The sequence below is a fragment of the Plectrocnemia conspersa genome, unplaced genomic scaffold (assembly GCF_051122295.1).
Source record: "Plectrocnemia conspersa isolate PC_06_02 unplaced genomic scaffold, ASM5112229v1 ptg000010l, whole genome shotgun sequence".
Lineage (NCBI taxonomy): Eukaryota > Metazoa > Arthropoda > Insecta > Trichoptera > Polycentropodidae > Plectrocnemia > Plectrocnemia conspersa.
The window spans coordinates 31,549,086-31,575,805 of NW_028277174.1; the positions used below are offsets into that span (position 1 = coordinate 31,549,086).

The window sequence follows — 26,720 nt, forward strand, 5'->3', positions numbered from 1 at the left end:
TATGTGGAGCCAAAGCATAAAATAATTAATTTTGGATGGCACATTTTTACTGTCTTCTCTTAATTTTCTAATTTGTTTGTGATTTTGGCTAGAAAGGATGGAGGTTCTGTTGTCCCTGTTTTATTTTGTTTATTGCCTAATATGACTCTTGAAACACGCAAAAATATAAATGTTGATTATGAAATTGCAATTCATCAAGCTTTGCGCACAATGTTTCTACAAGCTAACATAAACGGTTGCTTTTATCATCTAGTATGAACTCTTCGAAGGCATTTAGATGAATGTGGATACGTTTCACAAGAAACCGTGTAAAAAAAGTGGTCGAGGATTGGTTCCCTAAATTTAAAAAACCGTGTTATATGAAAAACTAACAACATAATAGTAAAAACCAAATGAATAAATTTAAAAAATATTATACATACGTACGTATTTTAATTAAGGAAAAATAATACAATATATGTATGTATGTATTTGATAATTTACGCGCACATTTATGAGGGACTGGACAAAATTCGCTTTCATACTTGGAAGTTTTTGACACGTCTAATGTGTTTTGTTTGTTATTAGCAACAACAGTTGAATTTCTAGTTACTAAGAAATCTGTCATCAGCTTTTGCGTTTTTTGTTCCACAAGTTGCTTATAGTTTTCTTGATACCCAGCTGTACACATCTGAAGGCCCCGTTGAAATTTTAAAGCTCGTTCTAGGTCGGGATCTTGAGTGAGAAAATGTTGTTCCATGTTAGTAACACATTGCAAGCTCTCAGCAGCTGTAACTTGATTAATTTTGCCTGTATTTTCTGATTGTTGTAGGTGAAATTGTTAAGCCCCCACCGTATGCAATGCTATGCCGTCTATTCAAACATTGGGACGCAATAACGCACGAAATTGAAAATGTGAAATATAATTGTTTCTAGGAATCGTGTAAAAATATGTATTCATTTTTATGGACCGTGTTATTTCAAAATCGTGTAAAAAAAGAGTCGAGTGTATATTCTATTTCTGAACTGGAAAATCATTTATATAAAGAATTAAAATGATTGAGAACTCCACTGATTTTTTTCTCCATTTGGTCTGTTTATCATAACACATTAAACGGAAGCAATAGGACCAATAATTAGGTGGAAGCATGTAAAAAAATCAAAGAAAGCTTCGATGTATTGATTATGAAAGAACTATAGGTTTTGAAGCAGGAACGTTGGCCAAGAATTTTTATAAAGATTTTGAGGTACAACAGAGAACATATCGTAGAATTTTTCCTTGGTATTGTATATAATTTTATTCAATTCATTAAATAATATTCACAATAAAGCTAAATATTTTTTCGATTTTCGCAGACTCAGTCGGAAACTCGACTTTCCTACTACTTCACTTACCAATTGATAGTTCAGCCAAACTCGCAACAATATCAAAAATTCAACCTGGTTTTCAATGATAATACTATTGCACAAATCGTACGTAATTTCAGAACTTATATTCATATTCTTATGTATGATATCTATGGCGTAAAAAAGGACTAGGTGATAATATATTTAATTTGAAAAGAACATTGTTGATGTTTTTTACATTATTTTATTAAAATAAGACGATGTTACAGTTTACTTCTTGGCCGCGCCGACCTTGGATTTCTTGGTACCTCTGACCTTCTTCATTCTATTCTTTCTTTCTTTGCGTTGTTTGCGCATGGGCCTAGTCTTCTCGTAGAGTCCGTGCCTGGCTAGTCTGTGTTTGGGCTCGAACTTCTTGGCGTTGTCGAGGGTGTCGTATATGAGGGCGAAGCCGGTGGACTTTCCGCCGCCGAACTTGGTCCTGAAGCCGAACACGAACACCACGTCGGGGGTCACTTTGTACATCTTGGCTAGCTTTTCCCTGATTTCGGTCTTGCTCACGGTGGGCTTGCCCGGGTGGAGCACGTCGCAAACCATCTGTTTGCGGGCCAACAGTCTGAAGCGAGAAAAATAATTTTGACGTTAGATCGTAAGTGAGGTTATGTGCCGTCCGTCGCTCTTTCGATCCTAGTTTACCTGTTGGTCATGAATTTGCGCGTACGCAAAGTGGCGGTGCCGTCGCTCATCTCGTCGGAGTTGTTTTAGCGTCGTTTATGGCGATGCTGGAGCTGCGGAAGCTCTTTAACAGACACGTGCCTGGGACCCGGGCCGCGACACGCGTTGGAAAGAGCGAGATACTTCTTCTTTTTCTACACGCAGTTTGTTGGCACAAGCGCGATCGATGACGACCATTATCTCTATTATGCCATTTTGCAAAATTCATTAATTCATCAAAATATATATAGGGCACGATAGAGAAATGCTCCACTGTATATAAAAGTTATAATTTCACGCTTCGCAAAATTATTTTTAAATTTTCTGTCAATGTGATTGTTGAAAACAGGGCCGGCTCTCGCGAGTCACTCTCCCCTCAAAAAGAAGGTTATGTAACGAAAACAAAATGTATACAATAATATAATATATAGCATCATAAATCCAAAATTTTTTTTAATAATTTTAATATATGCAGTTTGATATTTCGATTCTTCAAAATCACAAATAAATTAATTGCATGTACATCATTCAAAGTAACTAGACTACACAAACTGCAAAAAATTGTTGTTTCTAAGAAAAAGAATTTGCACAATTTTGATTTCATCGTGTTTTTTTAAGAGAATAAAATATTGCTATATCAGTTACAATTCCACATGTTGAGATAAACATTTTTTAACATCTGTTTTTATTTCATTTTTACTTTGAGCGCAAAGCCCTACATAACTGAATTAGTTGCGAATGCTCAGAGCCACCCTTGGTCGCAATAGTTCATGCGCGTCTTTTAGTTCTCTTCATGAGAGTGATTATTATGTAAGCGGACTGCGACTTATCTCTACCTACCCCTTTTCCCAATTTCCGCTTAGGGTTGGCACCTTAGACTAAGGTCTTACCCGGCAGAGCCGTCCTGAGAATGTTCAACGCCACAGGCTCTAAAAAAACAAAGGTCATTTGGGAAATTCACGAGAGAGCTTTCAAAAAAGTCAATGAAACCCAGAAATCAGAGACAGTTCAATGAAACCTGGCACAAAACTGGAGAGGTGACAACCTTTCTCCCCGTTATCCCATATTTGTCTCTAATTTAGCAATAGCTTCGCGCCTGTTTTATAAACCGTGGTAATCAATCGCAGCGGACCAGGTACTAGTCCTAACTTTATAATTCAGCCTTCTTATATCAGAAAAAATTAAATACAACTGATATCTTTATATGATTTTTATGTTGTCGGGTTTGAGACGCTCATGATTATGTAATGTTTATATATTTTATTTTGATTTATCTCGGCATTGCATCAGACAACACATTAATTAAATTATCATTATATACACATTATGTAATTATATCTAATTATCATAATATACACTTGTAACGCATTGATCGTGTAATTTCGTTTTAACTATAAATACGGAACAATTAAATGAATAAATCAATTAGTCGCTAAAACTACAGGATCATACAGACGTATTATTCACAGAGCATCATTACTCCTCTCGGTATTCCATAACATTCGTCCATCTGAGACACGGCGTATCAATCTCGCTGGAGTGACAAATCCTTGTTTATTAACAGCATCATTTTTATCGAATTTTCATGTGTAATTTCGAAAGCCTTTGCACACCTGCCTTCTCTTTCTGTTTTTAAGTAATGTTCAATAAAATTCCACTGCAAATCCTCCAGGCAAAAAATAATAATTTGATAATAATCTTCGCCTAAACTTTTGTAGAATATTATTCAATGTTCATTGAGGTTTAGTTACCCTTAAGATTTTCAATTGCTAAATAAATTTGAGTTTAAAAACATAGTTTATCTCGTGACTATGTGGATCTAGGTGTTTATTATAATAACTGATGAAATAATTAAAATATTTGCGGTGTTAAGGTTATTATTGAAATTATAAACAAATATATGTAGTTGTTCTACACATATTATTTTTTATACGTTTCTGTTTTTACTGGAGGTAATAAATTAAAATACAAATTGTTTGTAAATTTTATTAACGAATATAATATTAATTCGAACAAGACAAAATTGTAAATATTGCGAAAACATTACTACAATTCGTATTCAAACATACATAATACTGATACTGTTCAACACATTAAAAAAAATAGCTCACCTAAAAATGTATATTTAAAATAGTGTTTAAATTTAATCTAATATTCTTATAATACTAATAATAGTAAAATATTGATTCAAAAACATAGTACAATCAAGTTTATAAAGTTATGTAAACAATTTCTTAATTGGAAGATTTTAAATGGCAGTAAATTTAACCATTGGGTTGTTTATAAAACAAGTAAAGAATGAACTTCTCAATATGAGATGATTTTGCAATCACGTTAACTCATGAATACGAGTCATTCTACAATATTAATTGTTTTATTAAAGTTGATTTTGGTCCGATAGTATAAAATCTCATCATCATAGTTAAAGTTTCATTATGAAAACATTTTAAGTGTAAAGCAATCAATTCAATCAGCAGTAGAAAATAATAAGTACACGTTGATACAAAAAATATTACTCGAGACATATTCTTATTTGGGTTTAAGGATAGAATCTTTAAGGTAATTTATATAGGAGATACTTTATTTGAACCTAAGCAATACTAGAACTGTCTCTCTGCGACAACTGAGATATTCTTTCCGAATCCTTTTCTAGCGGAGCCGATCCTATAATTCTAAAGTTATCCGTTACGGGGAGTATCCAGACTAACATTCCAGATATGATTATGAAAAATCCTGCCAAATAAAACGTCAAATCCCAAGAGTTCGTGAGATCAAATATAAATCCTGAAACAACGATTTTACTTAGTAAAACATATTTTTTATTATTGAACATGTTAAAAATATATTGATTTTACCAGCTAACGGTGGACCGATGAGATTTCCAATTCCTTGACATAACAATATCAATCCATATGCGTTGGAAAATCTCTCCAATGGCACTAATTCCACAAGTATCACCGGAGTGAAAGAAAAACTGCTGGCGAACAATAATCCGAATAGAGTAGACGTTACACTTAGTAGATAATGCGAATACGTCACTAGGGGGTAAGCTAATGTGGCAACGCCACAGAAAAAAAGGCACACAGCATAAGTCTTTGGGATGTTCATCCAAGGTTGGTCGCCAGCCCATCCGAGAAATACCTGTTTAAAATAAAAAAATGTTACAATTTAGCAATAATTCAAATGAAAGAGAAATAAAACATCCAATCTCAAATATATGAGTAGATTAAGTTAAATATTGCAATACTTCACTATGTGTTTTTTTAAAGATCGTAACGACCACAATGGTTTCATTTATACAGACCACCCGGGAGTCAAACGCATGCTTAAATATTGAGATCGCGAGTTTGACATTATGGTCTAATTACAATAAGCTTCGAGAACGAGCTCTGAAATCTACTCATAGATAGAAATTAATGTTTGTTACTTTATATAATATTTTACCATTCCAATTGTATTTGCAATTCCGATGATACTTATTTGCAGGGCACCGTCATCTTCTGTATAGCCATTTCTGACCAAGTGTTCGGCTATATAGAAATAGGGTATAATAAACCATATGTAAAGTATAAGCGTAACCATGCTTATTAGAAGAAAGTGAAACTCCATAAACAATTTAAAGTCGAACATGCTCTTGATCGTATCCAGTGTGTCTGTGTACCATTTCTAAAAGTATAAATATATTTTAGGTTACGATATGGACTAAACTACGTAATAATATAATATTTTAACCTCTTCTTCCTGATCAATGTGGATTATGGAGTTCCGATAGATGTTTGGACACGAGGAAGCTCGCAGTCTGTACTTGGCAATGTTCAACATGGCTCCTCTGTACATAACCGAATTCCTATGTAACTTGATGTTCTTCAAATAGTTTTGATTGTTAGAAAATTGCTTTTTGATCCACGGCTCATTTGGTTTAGTCGGAGATTTAATCGTCGGCGATTTTAGTATTGAAGTTTTAGCAGGCAGCAACGGTGAATTCATGACGTTTCCGGTATTATATTCGTCGTTTTCTTTAGTTGTCTTTTTGGATTCTTTCACTTTCATCGACATTATAATGGGCATTCTAGTCATGGGCTTATCGGTCATTAACTTATTCTCCGAGCAACTTCTGCACGACAAAAGCGAAGGATAATTTTCCAGTATGACATTATACAACTTTTTATTGGCGCTCAACTGTTCCAAAACTTCTAACGGTACCTAAAACACAATTATTTGTTAAGATAAATATAATATATACATGATTTTTCTCATGAACTGTTCAGGGCAATTCAAGCTTTTTATATCAATAGAATCATTTAAATTGGCACTAGCGTTGAAAATATACTGCAAAATATACTCTTAATAGATCTAGTACTGTTTTTGTAGTCTTTTTACGAAACTTGTGCCCATTTTAATGTTGCTTTATAGTGAAAATATTTAAAACATTTTTATTGTAAAGATAAATACATACATGATATTTCTCATGAGCTATAGAAAAAAAATAAAATTCAATCCAAGTTTTCATATCGATAAAACCATTTCAATTTAGATAAAAATATTATAAAATACATTTTTGAGATATCCTATAAACAGTTTGTGCAAATTTTTGTTGTACTTTTTACGATTTCCATGCCCATTTCAGTGGTGCTTTGCGGTGAAAATAATAGTAATCTTATTTAAAACATTTTTTTTCATTTTTAAACTGATAATGTTTTCTTTTCAACACTATACAAGATTTTTTTCACAAAGATAAGATTACTTGATTTAAATGTAAAATATGCATGTGTTGCAAATTTTTTGTTCAAAATTGATTGTTTTTAAACATTTTGACAAAATAGGTACACAAAAATCATTAAAATATACCCTGATGTGTACTACACTTCATTTAAGTCATTTAGTGAGGGGGGAAGAGGGTAAGGAGAATTTACTAGAGAAGTCCTAATACATTTTCGTCAGTAGATATATATTTATACTAGCGAAAATATAATTTAACAGCTAGTAAAATTATACGATACTCTAAAATGTATATGAAACTGAATTTGACAGTTGCGAAACGTATATTTTCTGTTCAAACCCAAACCTAACCTAATGAAAGTTCTAAGACTAATAATGGAATCCAAAATACAAACTAAGTCAACTCATCTCTCAGTGGGAACGCTCGGTAACGAGCGTTCCCATTGCGACGGCACTATTTTATTGCTTTTGACGTGGATTTTTGACTTCTGAGAAGTGATAATTGTTTTTTGCGCTCTCCTATTGCTAACAATTCGGTTTAGATGTACTTAATTCTTTAAGTCGTAATATTGTTATAAAAAGCCTTAAAATGTACGCTAGATAATTCATTTATTAAAATACTATGAAAAAGATGAAATGACGTCCCTGATTATAAACCAGAAATTCTCGGGTTATTCCTAAAAAAATGAAGGAAAGTATCTATCCCGAAAATATTTTTTTAAATATGATTTTACTGAAATGACATATTTAAAAAAAAATTCGACCGGTTTCTATATATTTTTACCAGTGAAAATATAATTTATCTGACAGGTGCTGGTAAAATTAATAAACTTTTGGTTACCCCTGGAAAAAGCTGAAATGACGTCCCTAATTATAAACCAGAAATTCTCAGGTTATTCCTCAAAAATAAATAAATAGAGAACACAGCCTGGAATCTATCGCGAAAATATTTTTTTAAATATTTCATTTTAGTCAGTCATAAAATTAAATAAATATTGTTACAAATTTTTCAATACAAAATCATAATTTTGGTTATTGTAGTGATTTATAGTCTACTTTTGTAGAAAGTTTTGTGACGACCATTTATAACGTTAAACTGCTTCGAAAGGAGAAAAAACAGCTTCATTTAAAAGTTACTTGCTGATGAAAACTTTAGTTAGTCATTTAAATTAAAGAAGTTTTGGTTCCGAGAACCCCTTTCTCTCTGCCAGGTGCCAGATAATGGATTTGAGTCGTAGCAGTTAGATCTTTACTTTCGAAGTAAGGACGTAACTTATCAACACAGAGAGATCTTATGCCTTAGCTTAAGCTACATCCTCAGAGGAAGGCCCACTTAGGCCAGCATGCAAATAGATTTTTGGTTTTAAAATGGTACAAAAGAATCGGGAAGTATACTTTAATTTTATTCAAAATTATCTTGGCATCTAGAAACAATTATTTATTTAAGTCAAACATCATATATTTACCTTTTCACTTTGCTTAAGAAACGTCGGCAAATTGATCACAGATGTATATAGCTGCTCTTGATCTTGTTTTGGCTTTCCTTCGTTTTGACCAGCAGCTATTGACGTAGCAAGAGTAGTTAGGATATATTCCGGCGTTTCTCCGCTCTTGATTAAATCTTTCAGTTCGTCCGGGTTGAGGAAAGTCGATTCGGCGCCTCCTGAAATTCTCGAGACCGATCCGCAACTCGAAGCACCACGCATGGATTTATTGCTCTGACTCAATTGCTTCTTTTGTTCTAAGATCCACCATTCCGGATCCCGCATTATGGCTCCGCAGACGCACATGTTCAGTAATGTTCCAGCCAGCAAGAGGATCGTTCCTCTCCACCCGAAGCTTTCAATAAAGTACCGTGTCATCGGTGCGTATATAAAAGTACCGACTCCAGTTCCGCAAGCTCCTAGGCCTACGGCGAGAGTTCTCTTCTTGTCGAACCAATAAGCGATGGACACGACGGACGTAACATAGCACATTCCTAATCCGAAGCCAGCGATTATGCCAAAGTTTAACAGCAACATTTCTATTGAATTGCTGAATGATGACAAAACGAATCCGATACATGATATTAATCCGCCGAGCATCGTTATATTTCGGCAGCCGTATTTATCTACCAATGCGCTCATGATCGGACCGGACATCAAAGGCACTGATAAAAACAAGCTTCCGATCCAAGACGTTTTAGATTTGCTCTCTCCAAAATGATCCAAGAACTCTATATATATAAGGCCGAACGAGAAGCTGATTCCGTCGGCGATTGCGGACAATACGAACGACGATAGTACGACCATCCAACCCCATCCTCCGTCCGGAATCTTTGGCAGCTTGTCATCAGTGTCTTCTTTCTCATCGCTGTCGTAATCGTCATCTTTTGAACAGATGCTATCGTCGGATATACCGATGAATTTAACGCCTTCGGGTGTTGGGTTCTTTTCGACGGTGTGTCGTTTAAGGTTTTCATCAACGTCGTCGTTATTATTAAGTACTTTCTTATTAGTTGAAAGGTATATTGGCTCATCGCAAATGCTCGAAACTGTGGGTGAATAGTCAGAAGTGCTTTTAAAAGACGATTTATCTAAATCGATGCCTGAACTCGTAGACGATATAGTCGGGGACGACTGAGTTAAGTTTTTAAGAAGCGTCTTTTCGACTATGGGAGTGTGTGTCGGCGACGGTTCGGTCCATCCTATGATAGGAGCACAGCCTTTTCTCTGAAGCAAGAGCGACGGTTCCATTCTATGGAACGCGGCGATTGTTTAAAACCGTAGTGTCTCAAAAAAATTGAACAAAAAAAACAAAACTGATAAATCTATAAAATTATATTATCGTATTACTTTTATTATCACAATCAGATTACTCTGACATGCACAGCATAAAAATCACAATTTAATCCTACTCAAAATGGCAACGACCAGGATGAAGCAGAAAAACGAAAGCTAAGTGAATAGAGATATATACAATGCTTAGATGAACGAGGGTGAAGTTTCCGACTGAGCGATGCTGTATCTTAATCTGGGATCCCTGGCTGAATAACGACACACCGTCGGTTGTAATATTTTAGCTCTGATCACAAAACGTTTTTTCAATTTCAGGACCATCAATGACCAGTGAATTGGACCCTTACGAGTTTAAAATTTTAGTCCTGAGGACCAAAATTGCAATAAAATTGACGTCTACTTCAAATTGCTAGTGATTGTCGGGTCATGCCGATATTGGTTGTCATCCAAAATCTGGAGCGATCTGAAAAAAAGCAAAAACAACGATTAATATCTAAAAAGTCTTTATAATGTGGTAAATTCTGGTAATATTTTGTTCTTAATTAACAATTTGCTAGTTCTAATGAATTAATTTTAGATAACTAAATTATCTTATACATAATTTAACTCAACCTTTACACTTTATTTAACTATGTAAGCATATCATATTTACAAAGACATTATAAATCTTAACCAATTTTTCACTGGTCCAATATTATTATTAAAAAATTCACAAGAATTAGGTAGATTACTATATGTATATAAATATGTACAAAAAATTTTTTTTTTTTTTTAATTATTTTAATATTTATTATAGAACATTTCTAACCTAATAACTCCATTAAAAACGATGATTGCGTTTTAGATAAGCAAACTTTGATTACTGACGCCGGTAAACTTAATATACTCGACGGACTGTTGAAAAGACTGAAATCTCAAGGACATAGGGTTTTAATTTTATTGCAAATGATGAAGATGATCGATCTGCTTGAGGTGAGCTTATTATTTTTTTTAATATTTGTAAGAATTTCTGGAATCTGAATGTTATGACAATTCTTGTATTATATTAGTCACCAATTTCTCTACGTTTATAAGAAAATTGAATATAAATTACACGGCTTGCATTTTGTTCCTAGTCATATCACCACATATCCATTCACCAACGATCGTTGCCTGATTTACATTAATACTTTCAGAAGCACTTATGTCTAGTTGCATAGTTTTGATTGATTCAAATTTCCGGAAGTATTCAAGGGTTTCTAACCTAGATAAATAATTTGAGGTATTCATTTAGATTCAGGGAATTTATTTGAAGAACAACCATTGCCACAAAAATTTTTTTTATAGGAGAGAATAAAAACTAATTTTCTTCTTTGATTACAAGGAAATACTTCATTTAATACGGTGAATTTATAATTTTTTGACGGATAATTTAAACTTTATGACAGAGAATTAAAAGTTTATAACGTAGAATTATGATTTTTGACAAAAAATGGTAATAATAAAATTAAAAAATTGCATGCATCGACATATTCGATTATAATTTTTAATTGAATGTATTTCGTTGATGTAATTTTGTAATGTGGCAGCACTGGATTGTGCGGAGTAAGCACATGCATAAGCGCATTGCTATGTGTGTGCATGAGTTATATCGAGCGTTTGATTATGCATTATTTTTAGATAAAGGAGTAATTTTTTATTGAAAATATATATAATTAATAAAATTGCCAGATAATATACATCGCTCTTAAGTTGCAGCAGTATATACACATTAAATAAATACATTTATAAATCCTTGAGGTATTTTACTGTGCATATATATCAGTGAAGTAACGAGAGTCCTTCAAGGTTACCGTTTACTGCGAAAAATCAATATTTTCGTTTATGTAATATGATTATTCACGACCAATACAACATATTGAGTTATTTTATTTAATTGTGGAAACAGTGTCAGTCTTGCGTGTACTTGCTCGCCTTGTACCTGTACACTTTGAATATTTTGTGAAACCCTTGAAAATTCCATAAATTTTCATTGTCAGTCTCAAGGGAAATAAATTATTATCAACGCAGAAATTTCGCGCTCGAATTGCTTCCAAAACTTAATTATTAACGCAGTGTATTTTAGAGCTAATCGATAACGACATAGTGGATTTGGTTGTGTGCCTATTACTCGAATATTTATCACGATTAAGTGATACGTTGCGAATCCAAATAACGCTTTTCTTCATCAGACCGTGACTTTGAACTTAGATTATAATTAATTAAACAACCAGAAGTACGTTCCATATTGTGCTTAATACTTATATCTATGTTCGATCAAATGTGATATAAGATACTGAAGCATAATTAATGCTGAAATTAATCTACATAATTTCCTTAATACGTCACAGCACATGTCGATATAAAACAAATGTTTCAATGTACCGTAAGGTTCTGTAAAAAGACTGAAATTTATACTAAAGTTGTCGGTAAATTTATTAAAAACTAGTTGTATCACTAGCTCAATCAGAGGTCAACTTTAAGCGCATGAAATCGTTAAAACAAAAAGTCTAACGAAATGTATATTTTAAACACAACAGTTTTAGACATATATATTTCACTAATATCACTATATTTTTTCATTCTTAATTTTTATTAAATATTCGCATCCTTAAGATGTACAGTAATATATCTATATAATATCTCAAATAAACATACAATACAATAGAGTAAGCCGCGTAGAAACGGAGAATCCTATAGGCTTATAAATGCTTTGTATTATTCGGAATATGAGGAGATCTAGAATATTAATCAAAAATATAAATGCCATTTTGCGCTGCACGATAAAATATACGTTTGCACTTTTTTTTAATGAAAGCAAATTATTAAAAAATATATAATATTTTAAAATGAACGTAACACCATTCTTGAAATTAAAATCTATCTGTTCTTTTAAGTCTAATCTAATTTTAATATTACCATTGTGGGTGCCTATTCATTATAGCCTAAAATAGGCGGTACTCTGGTAACATTGACGTGACGGCGGCGGAGGGCAACGCATTTTGTAGTGAATCTCGATGGAAAGACGACGACCGGCGGAGCCTCATCCGCCGATTTCTCTTATCATATTTTAACATGTAACTAAACAGTATGTCATACAATAAATACTACTGCAGCGGTTTGGTTTGTGTCTAATTGCCACCCGTCACAAGTGGAATATAACGAAATTTGAGGACAATATAATTTCCGGAGTTATTATATAAACATAGCGACAAAACCTTTTCTAAAAATAGCTTTTATAAATAATTCGGGCAAGTCAACCAAATCAGATTATTGTTTCAAAATTACGGTTATTCAAAAAGGTTTTAAAATAGCAAATAAAAATATTAAAAATTCGTAGCTCTGCTTAAAAAAATCTAAAAAAGAGATAAAATGTTCTATAATATATATACAATATATTAAAATATAAAAATTAAATAATTTTTGCGGTCTTTATCGGACGGATCTTTAAACGGAAATAACAGTTAATGGATATTAACATATTATACATAGCAAGCATTAGCGTTGCGTTCTTATTTTAAAGTGGTAGTTATTTAAGTTCATTAAAATAGCTTAGAGAAAAAACAATATAAATAGTTTACGGCAAATGTTGTTTATTTAAAAAGAAAAAACATATTGTTTTGACAAGAGTATATTATTAAATAACAAAATTGAGTAACGGAACAGATCCCTTTTAGCACGCTTATTAAACGCTCGTAATGAACAGAAAAACTACTTCTTTGTGTATAATGATGTAAAAGACAATGCGTCTATTCGGCGTAAAAACCACACGGCGTACAGTGCGCATGTTTAAATACAGAAATCTAATCTAATCTAATCATAATTCTTGCGGCCGGAATTTTTGAATAATATTATTACAAAAATATATTTTTATTACACTTTTCTGGCCCTGTGTTTTCGACTTATATATAATATGTAAATAATTTCCTTTCATTGACGAAAAGTTTAAAGTTTAAACTGTCATTTATGCACGCATCTTAACTTTTATTTTACTGAAACAAAATCCGTAGGCTTATTTGGTCAAATATATTTTGCTAATAAACTGCACATCACGTAGTGAAAATATTTGTATATGTAAATTTTATTTATAAATGAAATACGACAAACAATTCGTTCGCAGGGAATTTAATATATCTATTCAAATTCATTTATCGTTTTAAATCTAATGTGCTGGTTGTTGACATTTATACAACAGTAGTATGAAAAATGTTTAGCTGTCGCCGACTTAACTACCCCTGATATACATAAAAAGCGAATACTTTAATATTTACGGTCCAGTTAATAAGAATGTGTAGTCATAAAAAAATATAATACAATTCTGTAATTACCAATTAAGTCATAAGACTTTAATCAAAATCTGATTTATGAAATTTTGCATGTAAACATATTTACGATGTAAGTAACTTTTTATGTTGTGTTCGATGAAGATGACGTAATTCATTGAATGGAAAATTTCCGATAAAAAAATCTGAACTCGCTGTTTAAATATGTATAGTGCTACTATTAGTCTTGTGTATTTCTTTTTTGCATCGAGTATTTTTAGAAACTTTACGATTAAATTTTGCTAGTAATATATTTTTAATGAAAAAATATGTAAAATAAAAATATTAATTTGAAGCAGAGATTTTTTGATGATTTACATTATAATAGAAAATGTAAAAATAGTTATCATTAAATTTATTTTTATTTCTCCAAAGGCATAATTTTTCTTACTAATCTAATGTTATACATTTTTTTGCCAAGCTCTAATTCAGTAAAAACAAATTATATTTTTAAGCATAAAAAACGTAAATAGAAGGTCATTTGAATAAATATTTATTTTTTGTGATTGAATTCGGGAGTAAAAATATGAAAGTTATATCATGATTATATCTTTGATATAATTAGCTTTCTCTTAAATTATTTTAGATAAAGTAATCGCAGATGAGTGATGCAGAAATTATTTCTACTGAAGGAACTACAATACAAAAAACTAAATCGTTCACACAATGACACGTCTTCCATAATCTAAAAATATAAGCTCTGGAAGGTTTTTGCTTATTTTTTTATAAGAACATATATATATATATATTTAAATTTTGAGTCGGAGTGATTTCATGGTGATAGTGTTGTCATAGGACTCTCTAAATTAGGCAGTATTTATATCGAAAATTAGCCAGTTTCTATTACTTTTGTTTATTGACAATTTCTTAAACAAATATACACGCGATCGTTTTTGACTATCACTGACCAAAGCATGTGTTTTTCGCGTTGCGAAATATGAATCATGCTCGTGTCCTGGATATGACCCTAAGAAATTTTGGACAGATACTTAAACCAGTGGCCATTCAATCGATAAGTAAATCCTCTTTTCACCGATTTTCATAGCACGAAATTACCGAATTTTTACAATACGAAGGCTTGGTAAGGTCAAAGGGCGAAGGCGTAACCGAAAGAGCTGATCGATTCCATCGCGTGACGTCACGCGCCGTCGCCTAGCGACGATTTTGCGCAAAATTTTCACTCAAGGTTTAGGTCAAGAACTCGGCCAAAAATTCAATGGCGGAAATGTCATTCAGGAGCTATATTTATATTAGACTCGGTACGTTGTATAATCCGTCTGTAAAATGCGTTCCGCATATTACATATTATTAATACAGCAAGGTCACGACGATTGGCACAGTTTCCTCTATTCATAATGATTAAAAATGCGTATTTATAATTTTTTGCGAGCGATCTGGTCGATACTCTGTGCAATGGAAGGGCAAATTTATAATAACCGGTACAACCTTTTTACTTTTTTCTCTAGGACCAATATTAAAGAATTTATACCTCTTTTAAAGTTTTTGAACAGCCGCCATTTTGAAACAACATGGCGGATCAGTCTGAATTACGAACAGTCAAAATATCTACAAGGGCAATTTTTCAAAATGGTTTGATCGAAAATGTCAATTGAACTCTAAAAAGTAAAAAACATGTTAACTGCATTTAAATAAACAATTTATTGCAATAATGTGTTAAACTACATATATACTTATATAGTTTTTACATTTGACTCCATAGTTTCGCAAGTATTTTTATTTTATCTAAGACATGAATTAAGATACAAGGAATCGTATTTTACATAAAAATATAAATTTTTGAGGTTATGTTATACATGCCCATATCATTTGCCACTTTTATAAAATATGTTATATTTAATTTAAGAAATTATGCAAATGCTTTTATCATTGAGCAGAATGTATTATATATCAATATCTATCTAATATTAAAATTAAGAACAGTTTGTTTTTAAATTTCATTTAATTTCAGAATAAAATTATAACGTTATATTCTGAAATGAAATTTAAAAATACAAAAGTTCATTTGGGATTCATATAAAAATTCGGATACAAATCTACATATGCAATACTTGTTTTTGTTTTCACTTCGCCAGCCATCCCTATCATATATTATAAAAAAAGGGCGCGATAATTTCTCTGTTACATAACAGAATTACTGAAAACTGCTAAAATATTCGAAAAGATTTTTTATTGTTTTTATATTACTGGTACTTTGTATGTTAGCTTTATTAGAAAGCTAACATACAAAGTAAAAAATATATTGTTTTGTTATGACAACCCTAGTACTTCTATTTTTAACAAGTTCAAATAGTGACTAAGTGCACCAGAAACAGCACTCGGAAGCTTCTTTTGGGTTATAAGAATTTTTAATTCTTAGCTGGCATTGGGGTCATGTAATGTGAAATATACCGTGGCACATAAACAGTTAAGTAAAACCCCTTTTTTTAGAATGAAAAGTACGGAAATTTAGCAATCTCGAAAACTGTTTTTGACTTCATTTTCCGAGTTAAAAACTAGTGATATTTGTATGACATTACATTTATGATTGCATTTAAAGTATATTTTCTTTGTAATTTATATTACAAATATATTTAAAAGTGATTGCAATTCAAAATAATACGAAAACAAGTTATTAATTATGATAAATGTTTTTTGGCAAAATTATAATGTAACTAATAGTATAATAATAATGTTTAGTACAGAAAATTTATAAGAGAATATACTTTAAATAAAGAAAACGCCCCAAATTTCTCCCCAGTTATTGAACATTCCCAACGCGCCAAAGCTGACCTAAAAACTCACGGTCAAAAGAAGCCCTAAATTATAAGTAGATATATATCTACGAATCATGGTATTCATAAAAATGGTCTTGACGCCAAAATTGGAAATAGTATATGGTCGTAAAACATCACACAAGTGCAGATAACAATGGTTAGTAAAAATAGATAAGTACATATGTAAATTTCGGCGAAACGCGGAAGACATTTATGGTAAGCTTCTTTGGATCATTCGTTTCGGATTAGTTTTGCACAAATTAGACTCGCCTAAATTCAACCTCATATTTTCCTCCTAATCTTTTAAAACTTTTCCATAGTTTGAAAAACGTGTCGATAAGATTAAAACCGCCAAATTCAGGATAAATAGATATATAAATCTAGTAAGATTTAGATTGTAGATAAAACGATAGCACAATCGATACTTTTATCTTAAACAGTAAGCATAAGTCAGTTAATTATTAGTACAATGTGCAACAATTTCGATTTTCAACAACAAAATAATCAAAAATCATTTTAATTAAAGATTTCTAATTAATTATGAAATATTTTAAATATTAAATTCATTTAAAATTTAATTATGCGTTTTACCCTGCGCAAAAGTACTATTGTTACTTTTACCCCTTGGTTGACAATCGTCGACAGTGTCTACCTTGTAGTTTTACTTTTAAGGCGTGAATATATTTAGTGGATGTGTCCAAGAATCGATGCAATTGTCTCAATAACATAATCATCAACGATTAGCCAACAATATAAAAAATGACACTTTCTTACAGAGAAGCAGACGCATAAGGAACATCAGCGGATAGTTCAGCATCATCACAATATCACACCACAACAGACAATATATCGCCGACACTCCAGCGAAGATTTTTAAGACCAGCTATTTCGTTTCCACCATCTGATAACATCAGATACGTTTCCATATATATGTGGTATTAATATTCTTAAATAAATAAACTTTACCAGTTTCTCTGGCGTCTATTTTTGGTGCAAAGTCATACCATTTTGGTCTCAAAACATATATAACCAAAAAAATGTGTAAATATATCATAGATTATGGCAAAACTGAATAAGATTTGGAGTAACAAAATCACATTACAAAATTACAGTTCAGAGTAAAATAAAATGTAATATAATACCAGAAAAGATCTGATTAGAAAGGCTTAGTTATTCAGACATACTACATGGAAAGGTTTATATTTTGTGAAAAAATAATACCACCTAAAGACAGTCAATATAGAAAGTGATAAAATCTGCAGAATCACCAAGCAAATTATTAACCACAACGCACGTTTATCTACAATGCAAAAATAAGCTTAGATTTATTTTACCTTCTATGTGAAGAATCTGTTACAAGTCTGCTAAGCATCGTCCGAAGAATTTTTTTAATAAATATGCAAAGATCGATCTAAACTATAATTGAAAACAACTTAATTTGGGTCAAAACCAATAGCACAAAACGAAGTGCATATTCAATCAAGTTTGATTAGTCACTGAACAATGATCGATATATGAGCGATACGATTCATAACGAAAACCGATAACAACTCGCTCATACTTTTTTACCAGCACTAATCGTTTTATCTATATTTGTGATCTTCAACACTTCTATTGATATCTGATGCAATAATGCAAACAGATTCGATGATTTTAATGTGATTAAAAACATCCAGAAATTTAATTAAATGGCAGTATCACGTTCAGTACGAATAAGGCATGTTCTAAATAGCACACGGGAGTAAGACTTTCGAATAAGTTTAAAAAGCTAAAATTAATAAATAAAAAACAGCACTGGAAAAAGTTGCTGTATATATTTGGATGATTAAAGGCTGCTATAGTAAAAATATCAGTGTCAAATGCGACATCGTCAAATATACAGATTTATAATCTATTGTTACGTAGTTATACATAGAATATAATAATCAGGTATTATACATATGTATGCATTAGGCAATAACAAAGAGTTTGGTTCTGCCCCGAATTATCGATATTAGTCAAAGAATTAAGGACAGGAAGAAACGTTAGACTACCTAATTCTAAATGGTATATAAGCTAGGACACTAACGTACTAAATCACTACCACTTCGTTTCCGAAAAGCATGCATAAAGCGACCGCACGATCTGGTCCAAATAAAAAAATCACAAAAATTCAAGAATTCAACCCGCTCTTCGATACGACTTGAGAACAGATACGTGCCTTATTCGTGCATTAAGCCAATGAGATGGATTTTTGGAACTAAGTCAAATGTTATTTTTGACAGTTTCAAAACGTCACGTTTATTGAAGGATCAAATTTTTTTGCTCTTGTAAAGTGAATGAATAATATTGCCGTTAAAATAGTGTTCTACTTATATTGTATATTAACTGATGCCGGGAGATTGGCAGGTAAAATAATTATCAACTATAACAAGTTATTCATGCAACTGCGGACAGCGTTGCTCAAAACATGAATAACTCTGCAACGAATCATGTGGTGTTCACTGTTCTGACTAACGCTCAATTGCTACCGCTCGCGAGCACCTAACCTAACCAAATTATCTGTTGATACAATTTGTACGTCATCATATTTATAGTTATAAACTTTTTTAGCATATGAAGATGAACATCACTGTAGTTAATGATTGGTTTATTTTTATATAATAAAATGACATTTGGTCTAGTTACGAAAAACACCACCGGAGCGCTACTATCGCACCTTACCTATCAACAGTTACACCATAAGAGATTAAAAATCGACCATATACCACTATACAAATCGTGAGAATATATGATAATAAAAAAATTACGTTGTCATATTTATAGTTCTAGACTTTTTTGGCATTTTATTTTTATATATTGAAATGACATTTGGTATAGTTACAAAAAACACCACTGAATGGATAGCTACTATCTACTTTTCTCAATGCACGAAATAAGCAAAACAATTCCTGTATAATTCACGCATTCGGTAGATAATTTGCCTAATTCATGAAAGAAGCAACAGTCTTGAACTTTTCATGAATTACTTACTATGTATTTATAAATATTGATAGATCACTAAATCAATATAAAAATGTCCATATTATATACCAAATATATGGAAAAAAAATATATTTTATTTTATTGTATAACTAGCGATTTTTTAATCTACTAAAACTAATATCTTTATTTTAAATTATTTAAACTGATCTTTTTTTTGTTTAATAATTAATGTAAAACCTTATAGCAATAAACGTATTTTATTGAACACAAATCTGTATTCTCATTAACTATAAATTTCAAGTTTGCATTGTTAGGTGTGTAACGGAACACGAATTTTGTGACAACATATCCGGGTTCTAGTTGTTAACTCAAATAATGGAAGAACTTAAAAATGACAATATCGTTTTTATATTAATTTATAAATTTTATTTTATATCATAATAATATCTATAAATCATGAAACACATAATGATCCTAACTACTTAGAAGAGCATGCATATAAATAATCCCTATGACTACTGAATAGAAATCTAAATAAAATCTATTATAAAATGATTATTATTTACAGCTATTGAGATCATAACTACATATTAATATCAATTTAAAAACTATAAAAACATTACCATAATTTTAAAATTTCAGCCCTTAGGTTAAAAAATTTTTTTTTAAATAAGCAATACACACTTGAGAAAACATTGACAATATAATACAACTTGAAATACATTATAATTTAACCTTGAACTCGTATCCAGCGGAGCTTACGCCAAATCGACACACACTAAGTTCAGAGAAAAACATCTTTAAGAGTCAAGAGTTTAACTCTATATTAAAATTGTACAGCCGTGTATCAACTGTTAAAATACGGCCATAATAAATGATTTATATTAATTTAAACACATATAATTTAGATTTATTATGGTAAAATGATGCATCACTGTATTAAATTCGTTTCTGATAATTTTTGGTATATGTTTAACTAAGTTGGAATAGATAAGAGACGGTGAACGACTTGACAAATCGACTATAAGGTAATAATGATAAGAGTCAATGAATCGTAGGAGGGGTATAAAATGACTAAGATAAAAGCATAAGCAGTTGAAGTTTAAACTTGGTCGAAGAATAAGCGACTAGCCCTTTTATAACCGATATATGCAAGTAAGTAGAGATGGTACGTTTTTCAAATTATTGTCAAAGCAATGACTACCGAATTTCTTTAGTAATAGGATAGATACTGTTAAATTAAATTAAAGCCATGTTGTATTTGGCGATAAAGAACACAATAATCAATATTAACGATCTCTTTTCAAGCGTTATAGTAATCAGTTACATTTCTAAATAAAAAAGTAATAATGATTTATTAGGAAAATAAATTGTGGAAGCGGTGCTTCCACAGCTTTTGTATACATAACTCAAGTTTTGATTAAAGTTATTAATTTATCGATTGAGGAGTTTTCGTCACGTGTTTGACCGAAACATGCACAGCAGAGATCAAGTTCAGCAGATAAATTCCTTGATTGTTTTTGACTTGCCAATTGATTTTTGGTCAGGCGACTTGTTTTTTCTCTCTAGATATGACGTTAGGTTGTTAGAACGACGTCATGTATACACACATTCATATCTTATTTGGATGGATGCCACAGCAAATGTGGATCGCAGACGATTCTGTAATTTAGAAACTGTGAGAGGTTAACAAACTTTATCGCGCCGTAATGCATAAAAAAGGTAACAACTTAGAATATTGGCGAAGACTGGTTCTTACTGAGATAAAAATAGCTCAGTTGCACGGGTTTCAGATGGTAGCTGCAAGGCTGGATGCAAGAAAAAAATGCATTTCTACTCTCTAGATTCATCCCTAAAAATGTTATGTAAATGTACAATGAAAATCAAAATTTAATTGATTTTTTTTAAGAAAAAATCAAACGATTTCACTAGAATTTTATTACAAAAAGATTGATGGTATTCATGACGAAAGTATCACACCCGAAAAAAAATTAAATCAGCTTTTTTTTTTGAATCATTTTGAATCAATCATACCCAGATCACGCCCAGAAAAAATTGAATCAGCTATCGCATAAAGACACTAACAATAACTCATCTCAGTTATAAAATAGTAAAATCGCAATACAATATTATGCACAAAATGTCAAACCTTAAAAGTGCTGAGCTGAAAAAATGATAGTTTTCACTTGTCAACTTATTCACGCCCATTATATGTCATACATTTTAAACTAATTTTAAGTTATTTTACCTTTTCATCATTAAAGGATAATTTTTGTAGTTAAAGATTATTACAAGAAACATCTTTTATCAAATAATATTATTCTTATTACAGTTACATATTTTTGGTGTATTTTTTTATAGTTTTTACGCTTCATATCCCTAGAATGCAATATATTTGAAATCAATCTTACATATACACTAATTAGTTTTCTTACTTTACTCTACGTTTCCTCATAATATTATTTTTACTAAAAATAAATTACGGTGAATGTGTATTTTTCAGTGAAATTATATTTTATAAATATAATATCACTAACTGTTTAAATGAAATCATATCTGAATACATTTTCACCGGTAGATATATATTTCTACTAAGTAAATTATCACAAACCTAACCTGAACAAATTAAACATTATATTTGTTCAGGTTAGGTTTGTATTTGAACAGCAAATGGACGTTTTGCAACTGTTAAATTTTATAACTGCAGGCGCGCATGCGCTAGGTTAGAGTGTCACGGGTTACCCAGTGGTTTTTGAGCGTTGCGCCGTGCTAATTGACAAATACCTTAAAATGTAACAAAACAATTGATCCATAATTTTACTGGTTTCACGCCAGCAAAAAGCTATTTAAAAAATCGGATTGAAACTTCGACTAGAGTAATCACAAAATCCGTTATATCCTATATGTGACATACAAATATGTGATTTAATTTATTTTAATTTGTATAATAAAAAATTTTTTTTTCTAAAAAGTTTTTGTGTAATCCGATTAAAACTACAGCAAATATCGTGTTTACAAAAACCAATAGTCAAAAAACGAGCCGCTTTATAAGACTCTGCAATAGGTACTATTTTTATCAAAATGTACTTAAAATCATAATTATAATCATAATTAGAAACTAATTTTTTCATTATTTCGTAAATAAATTTGAAGAAAATTTGCACTTTGAGTTAGATTAAAGCACACACACAATAAATAATATATTGCAGAATAATCAGAAAACTATGAATTTAAAGTTATTGATACTTTGTTGAAATCGTTTATTTTAAAGTGGAAAATATGGTTTTAAAATGTTTTGGTACTTAAGTAAAACTATCTTTTTAAAGTGCGATTATATATTTGTATGTACTATGTGCATATATTATACATATAACCTATTATTAGCGATGGTCAACTTGTTTGTTCAATATCGACTTTGAAGATATAATTTACTATATTTGAAAATATACTAAAGTAATCGTTTTACAGCAGTTGAACTATCTGAAAGAACTGCATAAAACATTTGAAAAACTAAATATAAATATAATACATAATGGTAAATGACTTGACAATAAAATAAACTATAGCTATTATCTACAGAATAAATGTGTTTTTTGCACACTTAATACACAAATTCATACATAAACAACAATTTAAAAAGACGCATTCGTTACGCATAATCGTTGACTAGTCAAATAGATTTGCACTAGAACTAGCCAGTTAGAAGTGGTATATTTTTTATTGTTCTTTTATATAATCTTTTGATTAAATAACTAATTATGCATTATAGTCAGATATTATTTTTTTTTTATAAAAAAAATATCGGCTGAGATTCAAAAATCGTCAGCAAAAATGCTGACGATGATTTTTGAATTTTTCAAATTTCAAAAACGGGAAATATGCATAACATTTTTTGCTTTTCTTGCAAACAAAAAAAAACTTTAATACTAGTATTATATTATCGACTAAATGTTTACATTAAATAAAATATTTACCTCTTATTGTATTTATGTATTTAATTTTGTTTTGCCATCGTATAAAGGATGTAGAATAGTGACTAATTGTAACTTATTGTTTTTTATTTTAATTTTCTAAGGAAACAGTTTTTAAATATATGACTGATTTAATAAACATTAATTATTTATTTAAAATTAGTATTTAATTGAGCTCATTTCAATGGATTAATTAAATTTCTCTCTCTTATGTAATTTCGGGTTTTAGTTTCCGGAAAGCTACTTAGAATTTATTTGGTATTAAGTATTTCGAAACAAACTATAGAGTTGTGTGTGCTTTTTTCCGAGAGTTGGCAGAGAAATTATGTTCTCAGTCCTCAGAGGTCTGGATTACCCTTTGTTTATATTACACAATTGTCAAGATACATTTTGGCACTTATCTTTGGTTATGGTATATAATTCAAGACAATAATATTTTAAGCCACATTACTTTTTTCTCTAATGTTTCTTTTAGCACTAAGGATTTGATGATATTTAAAACTAGATTGGGGATCAGGCTAGCTAACAAGCTTAGTTGAGATATTTACAGTCTACTTTTCAAAAATAAGTTTGGTCATGATCTGATTTAAATTACAACAGTTACCGTGATCAAAAAAACCGAAACATCACAAATAATAAAAAAAAATATTTAATTATAATTAAATTTTTATTCTATTTTTTTGCGTTCTTTTCTTTTGACTTTTTAACGAAACTGTAGTTTTTAAAGGCGAAAAATGTCTCTAAAAGAAAACGTTAAACCAAAAAAGTTTTAAAAACTATACTATGACTTTAGTTTGGCAAAAAAATACTAATTTTTATTATCTCGAAACGTGCATTTATCGAATTCACTCTTAATATTTTTAACCGCCCTACCTATGGGTTATTATTCAAAAAGTAGGTAAAAAACATTAGATACATATTTTTCCATTAGTTTTCGCAATAACAATACTCATGTAAAAAGTATTTGAAGTGCTGTAGTTAAGAAATTCATTTTTTATAAATTTAGAAAGATTCAATATTATTTTGAAATAATGTTTACGTCAGTAAACATGTTTTGGATTTTTTTTGTAGTTTTTGAACTTTTTAAAATTTACATTTGTGACATGTCTATTTAAAAATGTCGAGTATATCTTGGAAATGTGCGTATGCGTATGCGTATTTAGGATATTTCAAGCCTTCGATGTAAAAAAAATTGGCATTTTTCCAGAAAGTTCTGCGACGTTCGCGAACCAATAAATTGCTCGTGTACATTTTTTCGCAAAAGTAAATAAATAGATTCACTTAAAATCTAAAATAAAAGCAATTTTTACAAAAAGAAATAAACAAATACAATTTATCAACGAACATCGGCCATTTTGAATTGAATCGAATTACCCGCCAAATGTACGTACAGACAATCAGCTGTAAGTCGATTTACGTACTTTTCACTAACCGACGAAACACTGCGAATTAATCGATTCGGGAGTTGCTAGTAAAAATAAAATTCGCGTGATTTTTATTCAGTCACAGTGAATAATGAATGAAAACACTTACGCGATTTGAATATAGCGGCAGAGGAAATTATCTATGGACACGACCGGTCACCGAGATGTCAACGGAACAACGACCATCAACAATCGCAGTGCACAACGAGTAATGCCAACGTGACGGCAGTAAACGTCAAACATTTTTTTTATTCCTGGCATTTCGCCATAGTTGAAATACTTTTCAATTCATTTTATTTTATCTTTAAGGTGGATTGATCGACAAAAGGCACAGTTAACTACTTAGGGGAACACAATTATAATAAAAATATTTTAAGGGGTAATACTGAACTAACATAAAAGTAAATATATTTTATTAATGTGCGAATAAGCTAAATATTTTATTTAACCATTAAAGTAATTAATAAAAAATATTTACACATAAACTTATTAAATAATATTGTAGTATAATAAATACAATTCCATGGGGTAATACCGAACAAAAAATATTCAAAATACGTTATTATATTACTTAATTTTACAATTAAACTTACTTTAAATATATTTACTTGTTTAAATAAATAATTTAAAAAAGTCGTTTTTATATTTATTTAATATTGTATTTATTACATTTTTATTAGATCACATTTTGTAAAAATAATTTTTAAATCTCCATGCGTTCTCTCTTTTTAAGTAGTGAAGCACTCCCTGTTCTGTTCACTTCAAACTCTGGACGACTGGATTCATGAGTAGTCCAAGTAAAAGTTCCTAACCAAAGTAATTTTTTTAATTAAAGTGATTTTCTATGGCACCGTTACAGCTTATATACAATCAGAAAAAGGGAACGAGATCAACCTCTCCATTTGACCCTCAATTACTTGCCTAATCTAGATGATTTGAGGGTGGAACTGGAATATTTTTATCTGATAAATATGTGATTTGATTATTTTTAAGAGTGCATTTTGGGTTGCGTTAATCTGACAATAAAAGAATTCATACCTGTTTTAGCTAGCATTTTTTCTGTGGTACAATTATTGTTAAGAGTGCACATTCTTTCGTTATTTGTGTCCACTATAGATGCTTATTGCATTATTCGTGTTTTATTGTCCTTGGTATTTTTTTTAAAAAATGGCTGCTTTGTTTCTTTGCAAATGTAATGATTTAATAAATCCGCTGTATCATATGTTTTCCCCAATATTGTATTTTACAAGTCTTGCTTTACAGAGAGAAGAAAACTAACTTCGGAGGAGACATTTGAGGACACAATGATCCCGGTGTTATTACAAGAGTGCGCAAGATCATTTGTAAAACGAAAGAAGTGATAGACATGACAAGTCAGCGTTGTAAAGGTAATGATATATGTAAATGCACAACTTATTTATATTGTGTGAATAACTTACTCAACATGGCGATGAAGATGGTCAAATCCTCTTATGTCATTCATGTTTGGAACAAGTTTAGTGAAAATGTAAGCGTATATAAAGATCATCCAGAAGTAGCATACGAAGCAATAGCTAAGCAATATTGTCCAAACGTTTACAGAGAAACTGGCAACATATTCTAAGTGTTCTATTTTAATTTTATATGTATATACAATCTACTGACTAATAAATATAAAATGTGAAAGTGCTGCCAGACGAAACAATCGTCTGGATAATAATCGAACTCAAGC

At 30.7% G+C, this 26,720-nt stretch overlaps 2 protein-coding genes and 1 long non-coding RNA gene across 6 annotated transcripts; 1 reads left to right on the forward strand and 2 right to left on the reverse strand.

Annotated features, from left to right (window-relative positions):
• Positions 1-1,550: 1,550 nt before the first annotated feature.
• On the reverse strand, positions 1,551-2,177 carry RpS24 (ribosomal protein S24). The gene is made up of 2 exons (XM_088195293.1): positions 2,023-2,177; positions 1,551-1,942 (listed from the first exon to the last, which is right to left on the reverse strand). Exons 1-2 carry the CDS (start codon positions 2,070-2,072, stop codon positions 1,597-1,599), a joined length of 396 nt encoding a protein of 131 aa, XP_088051419.1. The 5' UTR covers positions 2,073-2,177; the 3' UTR covers positions 1,551-1,596.
• A 1,835-nt stretch (positions 2,178-4,012) lies between these two features.
• LOC148231397 (monocarboxylate transporter 9-like) lies at positions 4,013-25,193 on the reverse strand. Of its 4 annotated transcripts, XM_088195286.1 has the most exons (7): positions 21,345-21,466; positions 21,144-21,276; positions 8,226-9,999; positions 5,773-6,243; positions 5,485-5,706; positions 4,896-5,181; positions 4,013-4,824 (listed from the first exon to the last, which is right to left on the reverse strand). In XM_088195286.1, the coding sequence occupies exons 3-7, from the start codon at positions 9,492-9,494 to the stop codon at positions 4,631-4,633; spliced, it is 2,442 nt and encodes an 813-aa protein (XP_088051412.1). In that variant the 5' UTR covers positions 9,495-9,999; positions 21,144-21,276; positions 21,345-21,466; the 3' UTR covers positions 4,013-4,630. The 4 variants fall into 4 exon arrangements, with proteins under 4 accessions (XP_088051412.1, XP_088051411.1, XP_088051414.1 ...); XM_088195285.1 differs by lacking the exons at positions 21,144-21,276; positions 21,345-21,466 and adding an exon at positions 25,119-25,193; XM_088195288.1 differs by lacking the exons at positions 21,144-21,276; positions 21,345-21,466 and adding an exon at positions 25,007-25,193.
• LOC148231398 (uncharacterized) lies at positions 9,949-10,639 on the forward strand. Its single transcript, XR_015811094.1, has 2 exons — positions 9,949-10,060; positions 10,381-10,639. It is a non-coding gene; the product is annotated as an uncharacterized LOC148231398 (long non-coding RNA).
• Positions 25,194-26,720: the final 1,527 nt, after the last annotated feature.